Here is an 18,402-nt window from a genome sequence, read left to right as displayed (position 1 = left end):
TCAACAATATTTAGCGCAATTATGGTAAAGAATAACAATATGTATGTGACAGCGAAGTAGAAAACAACGAAAATGACCGAATTTCTGTAAGTCATCAATACCACAGCCTATCCTGCACTTATTCTTGAGAATCATTCTTCGCGAACTTCAAGCACTTTGAGTGAATCTATGTAGGAATCTCCTACACCGCGGAGCTCGTGGTGCTTAGCATCTTGAGCCACTGGGTATATGCTCATGTTCGCGTTGCCGGCATGGTCGCGGCATCGTCATCATTCGAGCGCCAACGTCCGACTCTCGCCTAAGATTCTCGGGTACTACCTGGGCCGAGCCAGGTGGCGCGCTTAAGGAGATCCAGAACATCTACAGTTCTTCCGGAACACCTGCGAAACCCCTGTATGTGCTTTCCTCCACACGAACAGTGATTGGAAAGCAACTATCCCACCTCATGCACGCCAGCCGGCTCCTGACGCTCAGAAAGGAGCTCCTGGAAGACCGCAGCTCCATCGTGAAGTGCGTCAACTCGGGCATTGCGTTCCTCAGAGGTTTGAATGAGCAGCTCGAGGATGGCGTGCTAGTGGGGTGCTCGTGGACATAGATGAAGGACTGCGGGCTCGAAATGATCGAGCAGCTGGGCAAGCCCATGTTTTTTCTGAGTCTCAACAAGTCCAAGCTCCAGATTGAACGCCTGTTCGAAGTCAGCGAGAGAGCCAAACAGCCGGTCGAGGCGTGATGCCACAGGGCTGACGCCTTAGCCAGCCACTTGCAAAATTCTTTGCGTAACTTACATGCAGATTACGTGGGGTCTGCGTATTTTTAATTGTTTTTATTTCTAGTATTACAATGTTGACCCCTTTTTTGATGGCGGAAGGACAATTTGCATTTCTGACCGCTACGTAAGCGGTTTTTCACCAACATCATTATTTTTGGGTTGGGATGCTTTCTTCCGCTTTACATAAAACGCTGATTTTCTACGCCAATATATATTCAACGAATGATTATATAATTTACCAGCAATGCATTATGATAAAAACGCTGCAGTTTAAAGCAAAAGAGATGTGTAAACGTCATTATTACCAGGCTATAGCTCAAGTGCGGAAACGTACTGTTTTGGGGCACATGGCACTAACTTCTAGACGTTGGGGGCGTTCTTCTGAACTCCACGTTTCGCATCGGCTAAAACATGGTATAACCCTCGCTATGCCACATGCAGCCAAGGGACCTGAGTGCACCACCTCCCAGTTTCGCTGCGCCAACGGTGTCTGCGTGGGACTTGACAATCGCTGCAACTATGCTGACGACTGCGGTGACAACAGTGACGAGGAAGGCTGTGGTGAGCTGCTCTACTTTTCTTCAGGTTATCTGCTTGTCTTCTGTGTACTCGTAAGCTCAGGATAACTTCTTGAGTTTTCATTCGCTAACAAACAGCACAAAGGTGTGCTGGTAAGCGGCCAGCGGTGCTTAAACGAATAGATACCGCAACAGTCGCGTAGGGGCTTTCTTTCGCATTGCTCCAAGGAATATCTGTAGCGGCCGCACCAGGAGCCATCTGCAAGGAAGAATAAATAGACATTGTCCACACACTTGCCAAATCATGCGGAATTGCTCCAAAGAAGTAATTTTCTGTGTGGCAAGTAGTATAAGCTATATGATTCCAAAATCATGGCTGACAGGCACTATAGATTGTGTTCTTATCTTAGTCTTTGCTCACCTTTACACGGGATCAGCGTTATGATTTCGATGTTTGTGCATTTGCACGAACTGAATTGATAACATGTTTTTAGCGGAGCAGTATAACCTTTATATTAAGGAACACCTTTTCCGCCACCTAGCGTACTTAAATACACCGTTGTCGCGTGCTGTGTGATATAGGGAGCGCTTGAGTGGAAGTAGAAGCGTAGTTTAGGCGTCCTTTGGCAACCAATAGCACCATACAGTGGGAGAAGCAGAGTTGTGTGTTGTTTTTATTGTCAGCACTGTGGTTGAAGGGCACGTGTGATGAACACACAATTAAGCTGCCGTTCGCATTCACTTCCCAGATATGCGGGCCTTTCTAGGTGCTTCTTATCTGACGTGTTTCAACACGAAGGCGACAGAAAACAATTACGACAATGCTTTGCGTTACTGGAGCACACAATCTCTTTCAATGTGCTCTACTAGATTTTGTCCCACAACATTCGGGAGTGGGCATAAATCTTTGACTGGAGCGTAAACAGGTGACCTCATGATTCAACCAGGTATTAAGAAAAAATGTGATGAACCAAGCAAGAATTGTCAGAAAAATATAAGATACGGCATAGCGCGGAGCTTTATTAAACGATTTTAGGGAAAATAACGAATTTCAACTGGTTATCTTGTCCAAGCCAATTAGCAGTCTTTTCAGCAACGTTGTTATGAACACTTTTCTGCATATGCTTCTAGTGAAAGCTATCGAATGTATATGTCATGTAGACACCTTGGCTATGCGTCGTCCTTTTGGTTTTACAATGTTTGTTGAAGTTCTTGGCGTTTACGTGGTCTTCCATGAAACGCCAACTAACGGCTTCCATTTTCAGGGGATTATCGGCTTGGCTGCAACTTCGAGTCTTCCTTCTGTGACTGGACGCCCCTGGCACCACCGGGCAGCCTTGCTAGTCCGTGGGAATTAAGCCGTCCTTCGTCATCTCTCTTGACGGGACCAACTCGCGATCACACTACAGGCACGCCAAACGGTACGAAACTTACAATAGATGACTTTTCACGAGCTAAGTCGAGCGGGCTGAACGAATACTTAATGGCGAGAAAGGCAAAGAACTTGTGCAGTGCGCACTTCTTGGTTTCAGTGAGTGTGTGTTTGGTAAAGAATAGACTGAATTGCTGGAAAAACACTTTCGTGGTGACCTAGCATTGCCTTTCTGTGTTCTAGAGCTCTCTTGGAATAAGGACAACAGTTAAAGCTAATGGCTAAAGTTCTTGCGGATTTGTTTTGCGGATCGAAGGTCCTCTTGCGAGCACAACATCCGTAACTTGAGGTACTTTCGTGCATGTTTCCTTATTAGCTCATATACGTCTACTGATTTTCGTCAACTGAAATCGGGTGGCCTATATCATATTTTAGAAGATTGCCTTGCCAGTATGGCTTATGTTGCTCGGTGATCCGTTTATATTAAATTGGTCATAAAAAGTAAGTGTCTTTTATAAAAATTTCCATCTAGAAAGTTCTTTGACATGGCAAAAAATAATTGATGAAGAAAGAAAATCAGGGCTCGTATTCACAAGACATCTCTTACGATAAAATTGTTCGTAAGACATGCTCCAGCCAACCTTGTTACTTGACATATCATTAGCGAAGGCGGCCACCTAATGGCAAAAGACACTTATCAACGAATAGCTTTGTGAATTCGGACCCAGGATAGACAATGAAAGTCCCCTTGTCGAAATGTTGGCTCAAGCGAGATTCCTTGTTCGATTAAACGGCTATGCTCATGTGAGATATTATTGACGACGTCTTGAAAAATACATTCTTGTTATATCTGTCTGCACGATTTCTCACTTTACGCATTCAGGGCCCGTATTCACAACAGTTCTAACGCTAGAATTCTTCGTAAGTCCAATTGCTTGCCAATTGCGATGTCGGACATATAACTAGCGAAAAAGAATGAGAAATCGGAAACATCCCTTAAGAATGAAAAGCTTTGTATTACGGGCGAGGCGTGCGCTTAAGACAGTAGCAAGGTGAAGGCACATAGAAAATGACAGGTTGCGCAGTGTCGTTGTATATGCCTGCAGTTTCGTCCGCGTCTTTAACGTTGTTCCCACTAGATTATAAATAACCATGCCGAATTTTTCACATTATTAGCTTTGCAATTTTGGCCCGAGGTTGGGAAAGCGTTGACCCTCAGAGTGCTAGAGGTTGTGGGCCCAAAGATGTGTATGTCGTCTATATAGCTTTTTTTCTTTGATTGCATTTGAAATTTGCAAGACAAAGTAGGCATCACTGCTAAGCATTATCGCGTTCTTTTGTGTCCTGAGCCCTGCTCGAAACAATTAAAATCATTAATAGCAGTGCCTAATGTAGGCGTACTTTAAGATGTAGCAAAGCGGAGCAGCATGAACTGGAGTATGAATCAACAATACCAAAGTTGTCTCTGTATCTGTACCTCATGTGTAGTATGTTCCAGAACCTCAGCATGTCTGTTACATTTTCCAACAAATGTATGATTTCGCCGTGTCATTTTCTAAAGCAAATTACACCGTTTCCTTCCTTTTTACTCCATCGCAAACTAAGTTGGCTCTGGTGAAAAAAGTTATGACATATTATGACATAATTATCGCTTACTAAAATTTTTTGCATTGCATATCTGTTCATGTTTTCCCGTGCTGCAGTCTTGTAGCGTTTTTTTTTTTTCAATCTCCTGTCCTGAGGGGAGAGTGTGTCTGTTTTGATGAATCAAGGCAACTCATCACAAAATATAAACAACACTATAAACAATCCTTATGGTGGAGTACAGCAAAGTGTGTTAAGCGCATAATTAAAATAACAAATAAATATGAACACACGCGGTTTGGGTTCGTATGCATCGCTGAACATCGCAGTCATTGCATGTTTCTCTACTAGACCTCAGCATGCCATCTAACAATGACGAAAGGACGATGTCGAAATAGAGAGAAGGTGGATGTATCAAGGAAATACCCATGTTGTCCGAGATCTGCTATGAGCAGTGCTTTCCAATCTTTAGTCGCTAAGACACAAACGGTGACATAATAGGATGAAGTCACATTATTAGCAATATTACTTATGTGTGTGAAGCCTGCAGGAATCCGATGCGGCGTAGACCAGCTGAGCTTCACTTTTCAAGTTATGATTGCTTTCCTGGCATTTATGTTTCAGAAGAAAACAAAGGCTGTTCATGCGTCCAGTGTTAGCTGCATGTTTCATTTTTTTTCAGTTGTGGTCTGTTAGGTGCTATACTCGCTGAATATTCTTTTGAGAGTAAAACTAGCATATGATTTTGAAGATTTGAAGAAGGATGTGAAGATCGTTTTCATACCTTTGACCAGCGGGTATTCAAATACGTAGAACTTTATTTGTATCTACTAGTGCAAGGTGGCTGAAGTTATAGCCGCCTAATTTGAACACCAGCGTTCCGGCTAGGAGCTTGACGAAAAAACCAAGTTAGGCTAAGCTGGTAAAGGAAAAAGAAAACACCCACGATAAGGCAGCGAAATATGAAAATAAAGGGGTGGGCGTAATACATGCGACAGTTCGCTGCAAATAGGTCACTTGGCAAAGTGACGAGAGTTTAAAATGTGCGCCGTGTAGAGTGTACACGCGCAGATTCACACACAGATGGGAACACAAACATCTACATTAATTTCGAAGCGAGGCGAACCGGCGCATACCCCCTCGGTGATTTCGTACTGATCCGTGGTGAGGCGCGACAAAATAGCCTTTAAGGTTACAATACCAGCAATTTTATTAAAAGGGCTACGCTCGCCAAATGCTTATGTTGCTTGCACAGGTGGATTATGAAAAAAAATTCTCATGGAGTAGACTGATTAAATGTGTAAGTAATAATTGTTTGTTATTGAGTTATCGTAATTTCGTAAGTAAGGGAAGTGTTCATGTATATACTGGAAGACAAACTAATCGCACTCCAAGACAAATAATTTTGTCTAGTCCTTCAAAATCTTTTTGCCTTCCGAGGTGTTCATCATCATAGATGCTTAACGTCCAATATAAAGTACGCTTACTTGGCGCTAAGAGGTGGGGAGCGGCGACACAAAGACGAACTCGCATGTGACGCAGTTGACTGTAGAGGAAATGGGGACTCCATTCTCGCTTTTGCTAGCCGAAAGTAAGAGAGCAGCAGTTATAAGCTACACCCAGCTTCTAGACTGATGTGCTATGTGGAATCAGGTACGCAATATGGGAGTTGATCTTTGTGTGGAAATTCCAACCTCTGAAGATCAATGTAGCCGACTGAGAGCCAAGTATGATTATGAATATATCGGAACACAAGCTCTCTTGAAGTATAAAAAATAGAGTGCTGTTTCAACGCATTTGTTTTCAAGCACCTAATTTAAACTTCTACCGCAATTATAAAACTAGAAAATGGAATGAAAGTATTGTTGTGCATTTATCAAATGAACTATTCCACGAACATTTTGTCGGCCCTTGCACTCAAACCATCTGCACTAAGAGCATCACGTTACTAACACAGAGTTTTTGTTAAAATCAATTGCAGTTTGACTTTTATTGCGCTCTGTAAGTGCAGAAGGAAGAACTAGAGCAGGACCAACGAGGCGCCCTGTATTATATGCCGTATTATGTCCTGTTATTTTTCTTCCCCATTCAAGCACACTGATGCAATCCTTAGAAAAACCATCTTAAGTAAGCGTAATTCATAGGACAGCAAGATCTATTGAATATAAGAAAAAAATGACGTGGGATGCCGAAAGATCTTGAGGATGTGCCGCCAACGTAAACCAAGTGAGAAAAGTCAGCACTGGAACTGTGGAGTCTATTCGGATCGGTTTCTGCATTCGAACTTTCAAATGGTTAGAAGGAAGCTGTGTTACTTCAAGTGCACCTCGTCATAAGTCTAATATTTTAGCACATAATCAGTGCTGAGTTTCTCTTTCATAATTATACTACCTTTGCTGATTATATCTGCTTCAGTGAATTTATTACTCTCCCTGTCGTGATTTAATTGTTGTTTGTTGACTGTTTCTCAATTTACATTCGGAAGCTTTTTTGTAAGCCTTCATGTTTACAAATAGCATATTATACAGTCAACAATATGTGTCATCAAAGAATAAATATTACTTCTGCGTTAATGAGGTGACATCTTGTGCACTATATTGTGTCCCAATCGGTGCTTCTAGGGTGTACAAAATTGTTTTGAAAATATGTAGTTGTAAGGACGATTTTTTGTTTTGTATTCATTTTTATCCGACTGACCTTGCGGCTGAGTTTGCCATGGTGGTGCCAATAGTCAAAGAACAACTGGCCCCCCTTCACGTTACCCACAACCTCCCGCTGAATGACACGATCAGGTTTTTGGATCTGTGCTTAGCTTGTTCCGGTATTCACACGTCTTGGTACTATGAACCTCGTGGCAACAAACCACTTCTTCCGTATAATTCTGCTCATTCTAAGTTGGTCAAGAGAGGCATTGCTAAGATTTGCCTAAATATTACTTTGAAAAGATCCTGCCACCATACCGTTTAGTCTATCTCGGCTTCTCAGTGCGAAACGGCTTTCACAGGCTGGTTATCCCGTTTCTTTACAAGTGTTAGTAGCAGAATATATTCTAAGGAGTTTAGAAAAAACAACCAGCACGGAGATAATCCTACAACTACTTGGGGTAGCAAAGGCGTTATTACTTATGTCCATAGCGTCTCACATAACCTTTAAAAAAAACCCGCCGTGGTTGCTGAGTGGCTATGGTGTTCGGCTGCTGAGCGCGAGGTCGCGGGATCGAATCCCGGCTACGGCGGCCGCATTTCGATGGGGGCGAAATGCGAAAACACCCGTGTACTTAGATTTAGGGGCACGTTAAAGAATCCCAGGTGATCGAAATTTCCGGAGTCCTCCACTACGGCGTGCCTCATAATCAGAAAGTGGTTTTGGCACGTAAAACCCCATAATTTAATTTTAATAATCTTAAAAAAGATCGCCAAGCGAACATTCGTGTGGTGTTTTCTGCCCCTACCAAGCTTGGGAGGATTTGCAAGCTCACTAATCTTAATAAGGAGGCTCATCCTAGCTGTGATAAGGATCATAAAAAAAGTTCGTTAATTGCACAGATGGTGTTGTTTATTCTTTCCAACTCAAGTGCCGAAAATGTTACGTCGATCAAACTGGCCGATGTCTGAACGATAGGCTGCGCGAACATTGTTACAATGCTAAGAATCGCGTTACAGCCGGGAAGTTGCTTGCGGAGCACTGCAAAACATATGGTTGCGAAACTTTCTTTAAAAGAATGCGCCATTCTAGGTTGTAATCATAATCAGCTTACAAGGGATATCATTGAAGCAAAAGCTATCATAGGTCTTGGCCATGCATGTGTAAGCTCACCTTCATTATCAAGCGATGAATTGGCTTATCTCGGACTGCCGCCACAGGCTATCTGAATATGTTCTTTGACATGGTTACTTTTGGGTTTGAAGCTTGGTTTTGTGCTGTTGTCTTTTCATGTCACATGGTTCGCTGAGCGTATAAGTAGCCTTCTGAGTCACTAAATAAACCATCAGTTAGAAGGTTAGCCCTCACCCTGTTCTCCGTTCCTTTTCATTACCCCTTCCACCTTCCTTTTTGCTCGTTCTGAGCTGCGCTACAAGCCCCGAAAAAGTCATGACATACCAACTCGACCAAACTGCTACGCTTTTGAACGAAGTGTCTTCTAGCCACTGCTTGCATGCGTCATGTAGTGAAAAATAAAATACATACGTGTTTTATTGCGTACTTGATGTATGTGTAAACCAATGAGATTATTATTTTACTGTGTTCATGCGATGCGTATTCTGTTGCAGGACAATTTATTGTAGTCCGGCCTACATTTTTTGGAACAAACGCTGCCACAATTGTTGGTCCAACTTTGGATCACAGAACGCCCTGCTCGGTAAGTGAATATTCTAGCGAACCCAGGTGGACTCCATGGTTTATAGAGTTACTATACTAGCTATGCTATGGGTTCCCGCATCTTCCCTTTTATTCGAACACTGGCCTTAAAGATGATGATACGTATGTCAGACGTTCCTAACATCATCATCGTCAACAACCTACTTTTATGTCCACTGCACGACGAAGGCCGCTCCCAGCGATCTCCAATTACCCCTAACACATTCTCCTATTACTAACGTAGTCTCGCTCGAACCAAGGGATATGCACTGAAGTCCCAACTTTCCCAAGGTCTGCACTTCTAAGCATTGTCAGCTGGTTGCCGCCGAGTACTCGGCGCTTCAGGAAGTGAGCCGCGCTGGGTAATTCAGCGAGTGTTTGTTGCAGTGTGTAACCTTCATGACGGTCGGTGCCCGTCTCTCTTGTTCACTCAGATATGTTTCCCTGTTACTGGATGCGTTCCCGTTGCTCTACTGTTTTAGGTCGTCTTGTAGAAGTATCTGAGCGAGGGTGTTGTCTAGCATGCCAGCTACAGGTCTATAAGTCCTTGAGGCGCTTATCATTAAGCACTGCTGACCCACCACTCTGGTCTGAGGAATCAGAGACGCCCAAGTAGTCGTCGACTTCAATACGCTCTTGCCATGCCCCCCTCATCCGCCACCGCTCCAAACAGTTCTCCTTAATCCAATGCCCTCCTTAACATTGGAGAGAGTCCTAGTACAGCCAAATTGTCATTCTGAAGCTGTCCGGATATTGATAAAAGCGCTTTCTCTTCCAGCAATGTTTGCACTGCTTGTGGCATTATCGTGAGGTGATTTTTGTAATGAAACCCCCATGGTCCCTTTAGGCGCTGCTGCTTGCTGCTGCCCTATCGAGTCTCGGTCTAATGTCACAGCTCTGAAATTTCTTGCGCGATCTTGCATTCTTTCGGTTGTTGGTTATTGCTCTGTGTTATAAGTGTTTACTTGTGTCCATTCAATTCTTGCGTTCTTTTCCCGCGTGATTGCATGCTTTTTTGTCGCGTGAGGGAGGGTTTGCTTCATTTCTCGGTGAAAATGCTCTCGACGCCTTGAACATGGCTTTTATGCCTAGATGATCCGAAACAAATGATCTGGAATCTTCGTTGGGGTATTGTCTCTATTGTGTTCGCGGGCATAAGCTTGAATACTCTTTGACGCTTCTTCGCAAGCGGTAGCAGGGACATGTTTAACCTTGTCTGCTTCTTTTTCTAGAGGTATCCCACTTTTTTCTTTGAATGTTTTGGATTCCCCCCTATTCTTTTTTCTTCATGACGTGGAGTATTCGGTAAATTTGCAGGACTACTCTAGCTGCTCCATGACCGTCGCAGGACCACCGTGGAAATCATCTAAGGATTTAATGCAGTCGGAGGTGAAGAATTGCTCAATTAAGTTATTTCTCGCGAACTCCTTCGAATTGCTCTCGCTTCATCGCCGTGTCCTTATGGTAGTTCAACCCTGGCCTTCGTAATTCCACGCACTGCCGTGGCCTCATCTGAAAGACCCGTCGTAAATTCTGTTGGATTGCTGGATCCTTTAACTTCAGTAACGTTCGCCGGCGTTTCGTCACTATTCAAGCACTGCCAGGGACTCCAAGAAAAAGGTGCTAGATTGCGTGGTATTTCATTCACCCATATTTCCAAACCAAGTAATCCATAAGAAATCACCAGCTTGGAATTAATAGATTTTTCTACATCTTCCTCTAGTTAGTCGTTATACATTTATACTAAATACGTCGGTCTATATTGGTAAGATTCTCCTATCTTTATTGCAAAAGTGACTGAATGTGCTTGAGTGCACAATAATGGGAGGTGATGGTAAGAACAACTGATGCATTTCTGTAATCAACCTTTGAATGAGCGTATGTAATTTTTTATGTGTGTTTTGCAGCAGTTCCTTCAGTTGCGATGTCGAGAGTACAATCGAAATCAAGCGCTGTGTACAGTCCTTTGTAGTGATCAATGCTATCTTGAAGTGAATGCCATCTAGCATCCGTAGGCATAGCGCCGATACCCTCTATGGTCAGGACTTCTTGATCGCGACCTCTTTGTTCTGGAGTTTCAATCCTTGAATTTTTGTCTTTATTACTATGAGGCAACAAGTCCCATTTTGATAACCTAGTCACGTCCAGCTGCAGGCCTGAGGATGGGTGTCACCGTAGACATTCCTTGGCCTGCCTTTGCTAGATTTTAAGTTGTCCCACTGGATCTGGTGGATGGGCAAAAATACCATTTCTGCTCCAATGGCTGGAATGACAGGGCGTGCCGGTCTTCAGAGAAATCCCGTCCTTGCGAACCTCGGCCTGTCGTCTTGAAGGGCAAGCTGAGAACGGAGCCAAAGTTAACATAAGGTGCTACCGCCTCGCGAACCTCGAGGCGATGCCTGCAGCTGCGTCAATTCATCGCTGGAAAAGTCCTTGGTTTCACCGCGCCAGAATGTGGAAAACCACGAGTCACTTTGCCCATAGTGAAGACCCATAGTGAAGACCCCGCTCCATGGCCCTTTATTTGAGCGCACAGATGATGATGATGATCCTGCTGGCAGGACGTTAGTGCCTTCTACTCAGTTCTCAACAGCTGTATTGCACTATTGTTCTCAAAATATCTCACTTGGTTCTTGCTTAGCAATAGGCAAGGTTGTTTTGCTACACCAGAGGCGGAAATGCTGAAAGGGCGAATATACTACTTTGACGATCACAAGCAAACTCTTGCGCATACGTAAGAACTCACCCGTAGTTCAAATAACGGCTGAAGTGTATTGTTAGGATCTGCCTAATTGTTTCACGTGCTTTGGAAATTGAAAACTAAAAAATGTTTCAGTATTCTGTATAATACTATTGTGGTTTGTTTAGATGAATTACTATATTCATTCACAGATTTACTCACTAAATCAAAATATATTTTATGCGCAGATATATTTATTCGTTATTCAGAAGCCTCAGAGATAGGGTGCTATCTGGGGTTGGACTGAACTTTAGGTGGAGCTGCAATTGAAGCTTGTCAGTGTCTCATTTTCGTCCCTGGTGTCAGCATTGCACTCTACAACTTCGAAGACGCCTCAGCGACTAGCCCGAGCAACCGCTTTTGCTCAGTGATTAAAGGTAACGGTTGAAACGACGCATATCGAAGAGGTTCACAGCGTCTATAGGCGCACCATTACACTGCGTGTACAATCTTGTTCAGTTTCATGATACTTTCATGACTATCATGGGGCTTGGTTGGCGAACTGGCTTTCATATGTAAAGCCTATAGCCCATGAAGATGTCAGAACGTTGCAACACTGTTGTTCGTATTATTGCACTTGAGTTCAAATTCTCCTCACCGACTAGAAATACTCTTTATGTCGGCCTAAACTAGAAGCTTTCGGCTGCTCTTAAACTATACTTTGAAAGCATTTTAAATTAACTCCCCTTGATTGCAACAAAGGGTCTGGCGGTCAGCCTTTGGGAGCAAAACACCGTTGCGCAGTACTGAAAGCGAGAAATTCAAAATGCGATCCCGTACCAATCTCCCAGCTTTCTACTGTCTCTCCTTTGCACGTTATGAAGCCAGCGGGGTCATGTTCATTACGTCACTAGGGTTTGAAATTCCAATTGGCGGACCAAGGAGGGACAATAGCACCAACGCGGTGAGAGCCAGCTGCGTGTTGTGAGAGGAGAAAGGGGTTCCAGCCACTACGCGCAATTGGTCTTTCCGTGAAACTTCCATTTACTCGCGTCGCGTGGAGGCCAATCAGAGGCGCACAGTGGAGGAGACATTTTTCTTCTTCCATACTGCTATTGGTTTACAGGATTCGTAGCTTATCTTGCTTCGCCAAAAGTTATAGTAGTACGAGGCCAAGAGGACACAACATGCGCGAAGAAGTTAGCGAAGACGGCCGAGAAAACGAAGTGGCCGCTTAGTCGTTCATCAAAAGAACTCAACTTCGACGTTGCCGCAAAATGTTGGCAAAATTCCTGTGGCAGTATGTTCCTTCTGTACTGTTAAATAGATGCGTTTACGTAACACATTCAAGAGCTCAAAGTTGCCTTATGCCCTTAAGTGATTCCTCTTCACGGATGTCCGCACGGTTCTTAAAATGTACAGGAGCGTTTCCTTTGACTTACCGAAGACAGCAGCACATACAATGGATTGAAGAAAATGCCAAGCGAGACAGTTACTCAAAATGGCAAGAGGGTCTTATTGAAAACACTGGTAAGCAGATAATATATGTATACGCAAATATTGATAAGAAATCTTGCTGGGCACTATTTCGAGAAAAAAGGAATAGACACCACGCAAGAAAATCGCAGTAGGAGTGAACGAAACAGATATAGTAAGAGCACTCAACGATAAGCGCATTGCTTAAAATAGCAAAAAATCCAAGAAGATCAACAGCTTCTAATTCCCTCTTGCGCGTTTCACAGATGACATTCTTCTACACTGCGCAAGGCGAAAGCATGCCTGAGCTTTCCGTTAGCGTGCGTACCTCTAAAGATGGGCCTTGGAAAAGCATGTGGGAGTTGGTAATGCCGTCTCAGTTCCACCATTTTGTTCCTGCCCATGTGAAGTTAATGAAGTCGGAGCCCTTCCAGGTAAGTCATTGGTTTCTTTTATGTCGTTATGCGTTGTGAAATGCCTATAGTAGGATACAACTTTTTAAAAAAAGCAGCAGTTGACAACCAAATCACATAAACCGCGCGTGGTTTTGTCACTCCGCCAGCCAATCAGAGAAGAAAACAAAATTGTCAGGCGAGATTTTTAAAATGGCGTCGTACCTGATACCTCCGAAGCGTCTGCTGTTCTTGAAGACTCTTTTCGGGGTCGGAAGCATTAAAGTGTGCAGCAGTCATGAACAAAGTCTATGGGGTGAGAACATTTCACTCTGAAAAAGCTCGCGGTATAGTTCATATCACTGCTGAGCCTGTTTTACACATGAAACTTCACTGCCAACTGATTTGAAACTTGTCAATAAATAGTTGCAGTTGCAGCCAAGCAAGTGTTTTATTCCAGTTAAATAAAGAATTAGGCTTTCACCATTCCACTATATTATACAAGTGAAAACGTATAAAATTGCGCACTAATAATTCTGCTTTGTCTCGTTACCGCCTTATTTAGGTAACAGGGAAAGATTGAAATACGAACTATTTGAAGTCTTGATGAGGAACAGTGGCTGGCGGTTAGTAGGGCGTGGGCATGGCTTCACTGCAGACTTAAGTTGTATCCGACTATAGTTTCAAGGATCATAGATAGCTATGACGTAACTGTCTAGCCTACAGACTCATAAAGAACCTGCCTGGGACGATAAGCTTGGCTATTGTATCTTCGCAGACAGCAGTAGAAGATTTACATACGTTTACTATATTGTCGCTGATGCTATAAGCAACACGAATTTTTTTCAAACAAAACATAGAGGACTAAAAATAACGTGAGGATTTCAATCGCCCTGGTTGAAAATAAATAAATTTTGATACACGTTAATTAAGCTCGCCAGAAATACGAGGGACACTGCCCATCACTGGCAGGGTAAGTATTATATGCGTTGGCTAAGTGCAGGAGTCAAAAGGACGGTGAAAATCTTGGAAATTGCGATAATATTCATGGAGACGTTTTAAACACAAGATAATTGTGAGACCTTAAGAAAACTAAACTTTCTATCGGAATAAAAGCCATAAAGAATGTACATTACAGAATATAGTGCAGAAGAACAGGAACATGGTGTAAAAGAGGTGGTCGCCCCAAATTGTGAACTTCATATTTACTGGACTTCAGCATATAGTATGTGAAAAGAGTGAATAAATTGCGATGTACCAAATTAAAAGTTCAAATAAAATGAAATACTGAAGAATAGCGATAAGACTAAATTGGAGAAAAAAACAAGAAATTTAAATACCATTTTGGGGCCTGCTGCGATGACGTTAAAAGGGGGGGGGCAATAAAAAACAGCATGGCAGAGTAAGGAAACGAAATTTTTACTTAAAGCTTCTGGTGCAGGTGTATCCAAATCACTGAAACCTGATGTATTATTGAAAATTTTTTTTATGAAATTGGTGTAAGTAACTGAGTGCGTTATTGAGTTCAAGGTGGAATCATCGGCGCATATGAAAGAAAAATGACTTGGACAGCGCACGTGACCGCGACGAAATAATATCCAGGGGCTACGCTGCATCGCAGTGGCGTGCTATGCTTAGGAAATAGTGTGTGACAGCTATGTTGGCCTTCCATAAGTAATTCTCCATTGTCCAACACACAAAGCAATGAGCCTTTCTGTGGTACATTTCTAAATGAGAAGTCATACATTTTTAGCCTTGTGCTCACAAAAATCCTTCCTTCTTTCAAACAGTGTGGCACAGCAAGACTCGTTGCACTACCTCGTCAAAAAATAACAAAGAAAAAGCTGGTAATTTTGATGGGTTGTAGTCAGTTAATCCATACGTTGCTTCACAGACTTTCCACACTGCTGTCGATTATTTGCTTCAAACGTAAGCTACTGGTAAACATTTCTAGGCATTCATTCTGAGGAGCGTAATGCGTCTAGCCCTTCACTCTATAGGGAACACGGGGAAGAGTCGGGTTACTGATTTCACAGCCAAACCTTTGATTACCAAATGAAATAACTTGTGCTAGTTGTCTGCTGATTAAAAGATATATTCCAAAGAAACTAGTGCTGTCAACCCACACTCTGCACAGGAAGCAGATGGAAGCCCTCGGAACCATCTTTCATCCCATTTTTTTAACACACCTGGCGCATAATCCATACTCACATTAGTACGGCCCTAAGAGCTGCGCAACACATTTTAAATGTGACTGTTTTGGCACACGCTTTCGATTATTATCGGTTAGCTTATCGTGCACGTTTGCAAGCGCAATGTTTCAAAGGGTTAGAGATAAATTTCTTTTCGCTTTGTGAAATTTAGTGAGGCCACACTCTAAAAACTAAGGGAGTGCCGGGCACTCTCTTTGAGGGAGTAGCTCCTTGTCCCATATTTCACTCTCTTTTCGAGAGTAGATCGACCCTCTTTGAGAGAGAGTAGGTCAACTCCTCCTGACAGAGTTTTGTTACTCCACCGCAAGGGATTGCTAGTACTCTTCCGCAGAGTGATAATACTCTTCCCACAGGGAGTGCTAGTACTCTTCCGCAGAGTGCTAATACTCTCCCCGCAGTGTTGATAGTACACCGCCAGACCGAGTACTTCTACTCCCCCAAACAGAGTGCTTGTACTCCTTCAGAACAGAGTGCTAGTACTCTTCCCAATACCCTCTTAGCCAAGTCCTGGTCACGCATGCAGGCAGGAAATCAGATCAAATTAGGGCCGCTGATATACTGTTCCATAGGCGGCTCCTCAGAGACACTGGCCCGATTCCAAGCGGCCTTCAGAATAGGCGTGAGCAAAGTTATGCAGGATTTTAAAGTCATTTTTTCCTGGCTATTTGCTGCCTACCGTGAGGCGTGACTGCTCTGAAGCGGCCTATGCGTATGCGTCACGAACGCCACTGAGGAGAAAAAAAAAAGCGAATTAACCCTTAATCTGCAAATATCTTCGCAAATTTCACAATCAGAAGTCACACAATCTAATTAGAATACAATTGTCAAGGGAATCACAAACTTATCAAGAATCACAATGCTCTATACATCATGTGAATTCGAACACGCGTACACTCGCATTTGTACAATTCAAAACACACATCATAACCATTACACCACAGCGCCGCCACGCCCAGTCGTGTTCCTTTAGAGGTTATATATATACCAAACGTATTTGATGAATCGGCTGCGGTGGGTGGGGTTTCTCTGCAGTGTGCTGTGCTGTTGTGTACTGGAATACGTGTGCGTTTGCATCATTTCCATTCCTTGCTACGACTAACGAAGGAAGACAACGTAGACGACAACGTGAGAACTATTCACGGCTTGTCGTCACCGCAGGAAAATAACAAATGTGCCGTTCAGCTCATGATCGAGTGCTTCTCCAGTCCATGTTCTCCAAAATACGCGGATACAAAGTATTGCGCCAACAATCCACGTATGTGAATTTAATTCGCGCGTATACTGGTGAGCAACTGCGACGCCAGTACCAGGCATTTCGACGTGCCTCACGCTGCCGTGTAGGCGTTCTTTTCAAGTGCATTAGTTTGGAGTTTGGTTCAGTCCGCTGTGAGCTGTTGCCCTGCATTAGCAGCGGATCGTTAGCGTTTTGAAGCGCATGCATTCCAGCATTTGGAGACTGCTTATGCCGATAGCCGCGTCAAATTCATTGGCACGCATGTTTAAATGACTAATGTGTCCACTTGTTACGCGTGCACTGCTCGTATCCTGTGGCAGTGCTCGTTCTAAAAGCTTCGAAGACCATCTACACTCATGCGTGTGTTCAATTTATATATGCACAGGATGGACTTGCCGGCTAGTTGGTTGAGCATTTTAGAAGAAACAGCGCAACACAAGGACGACGCAAAAACATGCCACACCACGAAGCGCTGGTGTGGTTGATGCTTTTTTTCGTCCTTGTGTTTGCGCTGTTTCTTCTTCCACGATACACGCACACCACAGGTACGCGAAAGTTTAGGAGCATAAGTGGTTAACTCTGTTTTCCCCGTTTTCTCTCAGTGTCAATGGCACAGTGCGTTGCCCGGAATTGTGCACGCTTACCCCCATATGCAGAAATGCATCATAACTTGAAGCCCATGCTTGACTTGATCTAAACGACGCAAGTCGTGAACGCACCAAAAGAAAGGCAGTGAGCGTCTTGGGGGACGTTCGCACCAGGCGTCGTTTATATCAAGTCAAGCATGAGCTTTGTATTAAGATACATTTCTGAATACGGGGGCTAGACATCTGCTTCTTCCAGAAAATGTCGAAGAAACGCCCGCCAAAACCAGGCACATTCGTAAACTTAACTAGGCATTACGAAGCTCCATAGAAAAAAAGAAGAGTGGTATTAAAAGCTTTCAGTATTTTTCTTTACTCCAATATAGTTGCGCTCTCGTTGCTTCACTGTACAGAGATAGTGCAGCGTTAGCTAGAAAGCATGAATTTCCTAACTCCATGCCAAAATAAGCTTGTAAAATTATTTAGGTGCTAGAATCCAGGGTTTGTAGCGATCCTTGAAAATCCTTTATTTCTAAAATGCCATTTTTCAAGGCATTGAAAACCCTTGAATTTTTAGAAGTATTGGAAAGTCCTTAAACTTGTACACTTGGCTAGACTTAGCAGACCTTGCCAAGCGCTTTTTTTCCCTTCTGTGACACTCTTTCGCATGTCACAGAAAATTGTCTCTGGAGGTAATAGAAGGAAAGCGACATCCTTAAAGTTGAAATTACAAAGGAGCTGCAGATACCAGTTTTAAGCACATGCAACCGGCGACAAATGTGCTTAGAGGAGCAGAAGCAGGAAGCTCAACAGTTGAGGCATTCGAAGAGAAGCCATGAAGAGTAAATTGAGAGCGACAGACACAATAAAAAGAAATTAGAAATGACTATTGCTTATTTGATGGTAACAAAAGCTGAGGCAACAGATGACATCACATACACTGTCAAACCAAACAGTATTCAAAAACTGCAAATGTTGCAGGTCCAAGTAGTTAATTGTGCTATTGCAGAAAAACTTTGAGCGCTTTCTTGAAATGCTTCCTTGTGTGCGTTTAGTGGTGGGCGGTGAAAGGCAAATTAGCAGTCTTTCAAATGTTTGAAATCACTGAAATGCGATTTGTTTTGTTTTCTTTTGTTTGCATTAAAGTTAACGGTGTCCTTGAACAAGTTATTGCCTGTCCAAACTACTACACACATTGCACGAGGTCCTTGAAGTTACTGT

General features: G+C 43.2%; 1 protein-coding gene across 1 annotated transcript in view; it reads left to right on the top strand.

Annotated features, from left to right (window-relative positions):
• LOC142578382 (MAM and LDL-receptor class A domain-containing protein 1-like) overlaps positions 1 to 18,402 on the top strand; it is an 87,073-nt gene that overhangs the window by 43,787 nt on the left and 24,884 nt on the right. Inside the window, exons 14-17 of the mRNA XM_075687776.1 lie at positions 1,211 to 1,330; positions 2,553 to 2,708; positions 8,515 to 8,603; positions 13,025 to 13,192. Of these exons, the coding sequence (XP_075543891.1) occupies positions 1,211 to 1,330; positions 2,553 to 2,708; positions 8,515 to 8,603; positions 13,025 to 13,192 (533 nt within the window). The remainder of the gene's footprint in view (positions 1 to 1,210; positions 1,331 to 2,552; positions 2,709 to 8,514; positions 8,604 to 13,024; positions 13,193 to 18,402) is intronic.

The sequence above is a fragment of the Dermacentor variabilis genome, chromosome 4 (genome assembly GCF_050947875.1).
Source record: "Dermacentor variabilis isolate Ectoservices chromosome 4, ASM5094787v1, whole genome shotgun sequence".
Taxonomy (NCBI): Eukaryota; Metazoa; Arthropoda; class Arachnida; order Ixodida; family Ixodidae; genus Dermacentor; species Dermacentor variabilis.
Note: the sequence above shows the minus strand (reverse complement) of the source record. Positions and strands in the feature narration are given on the sequence as shown.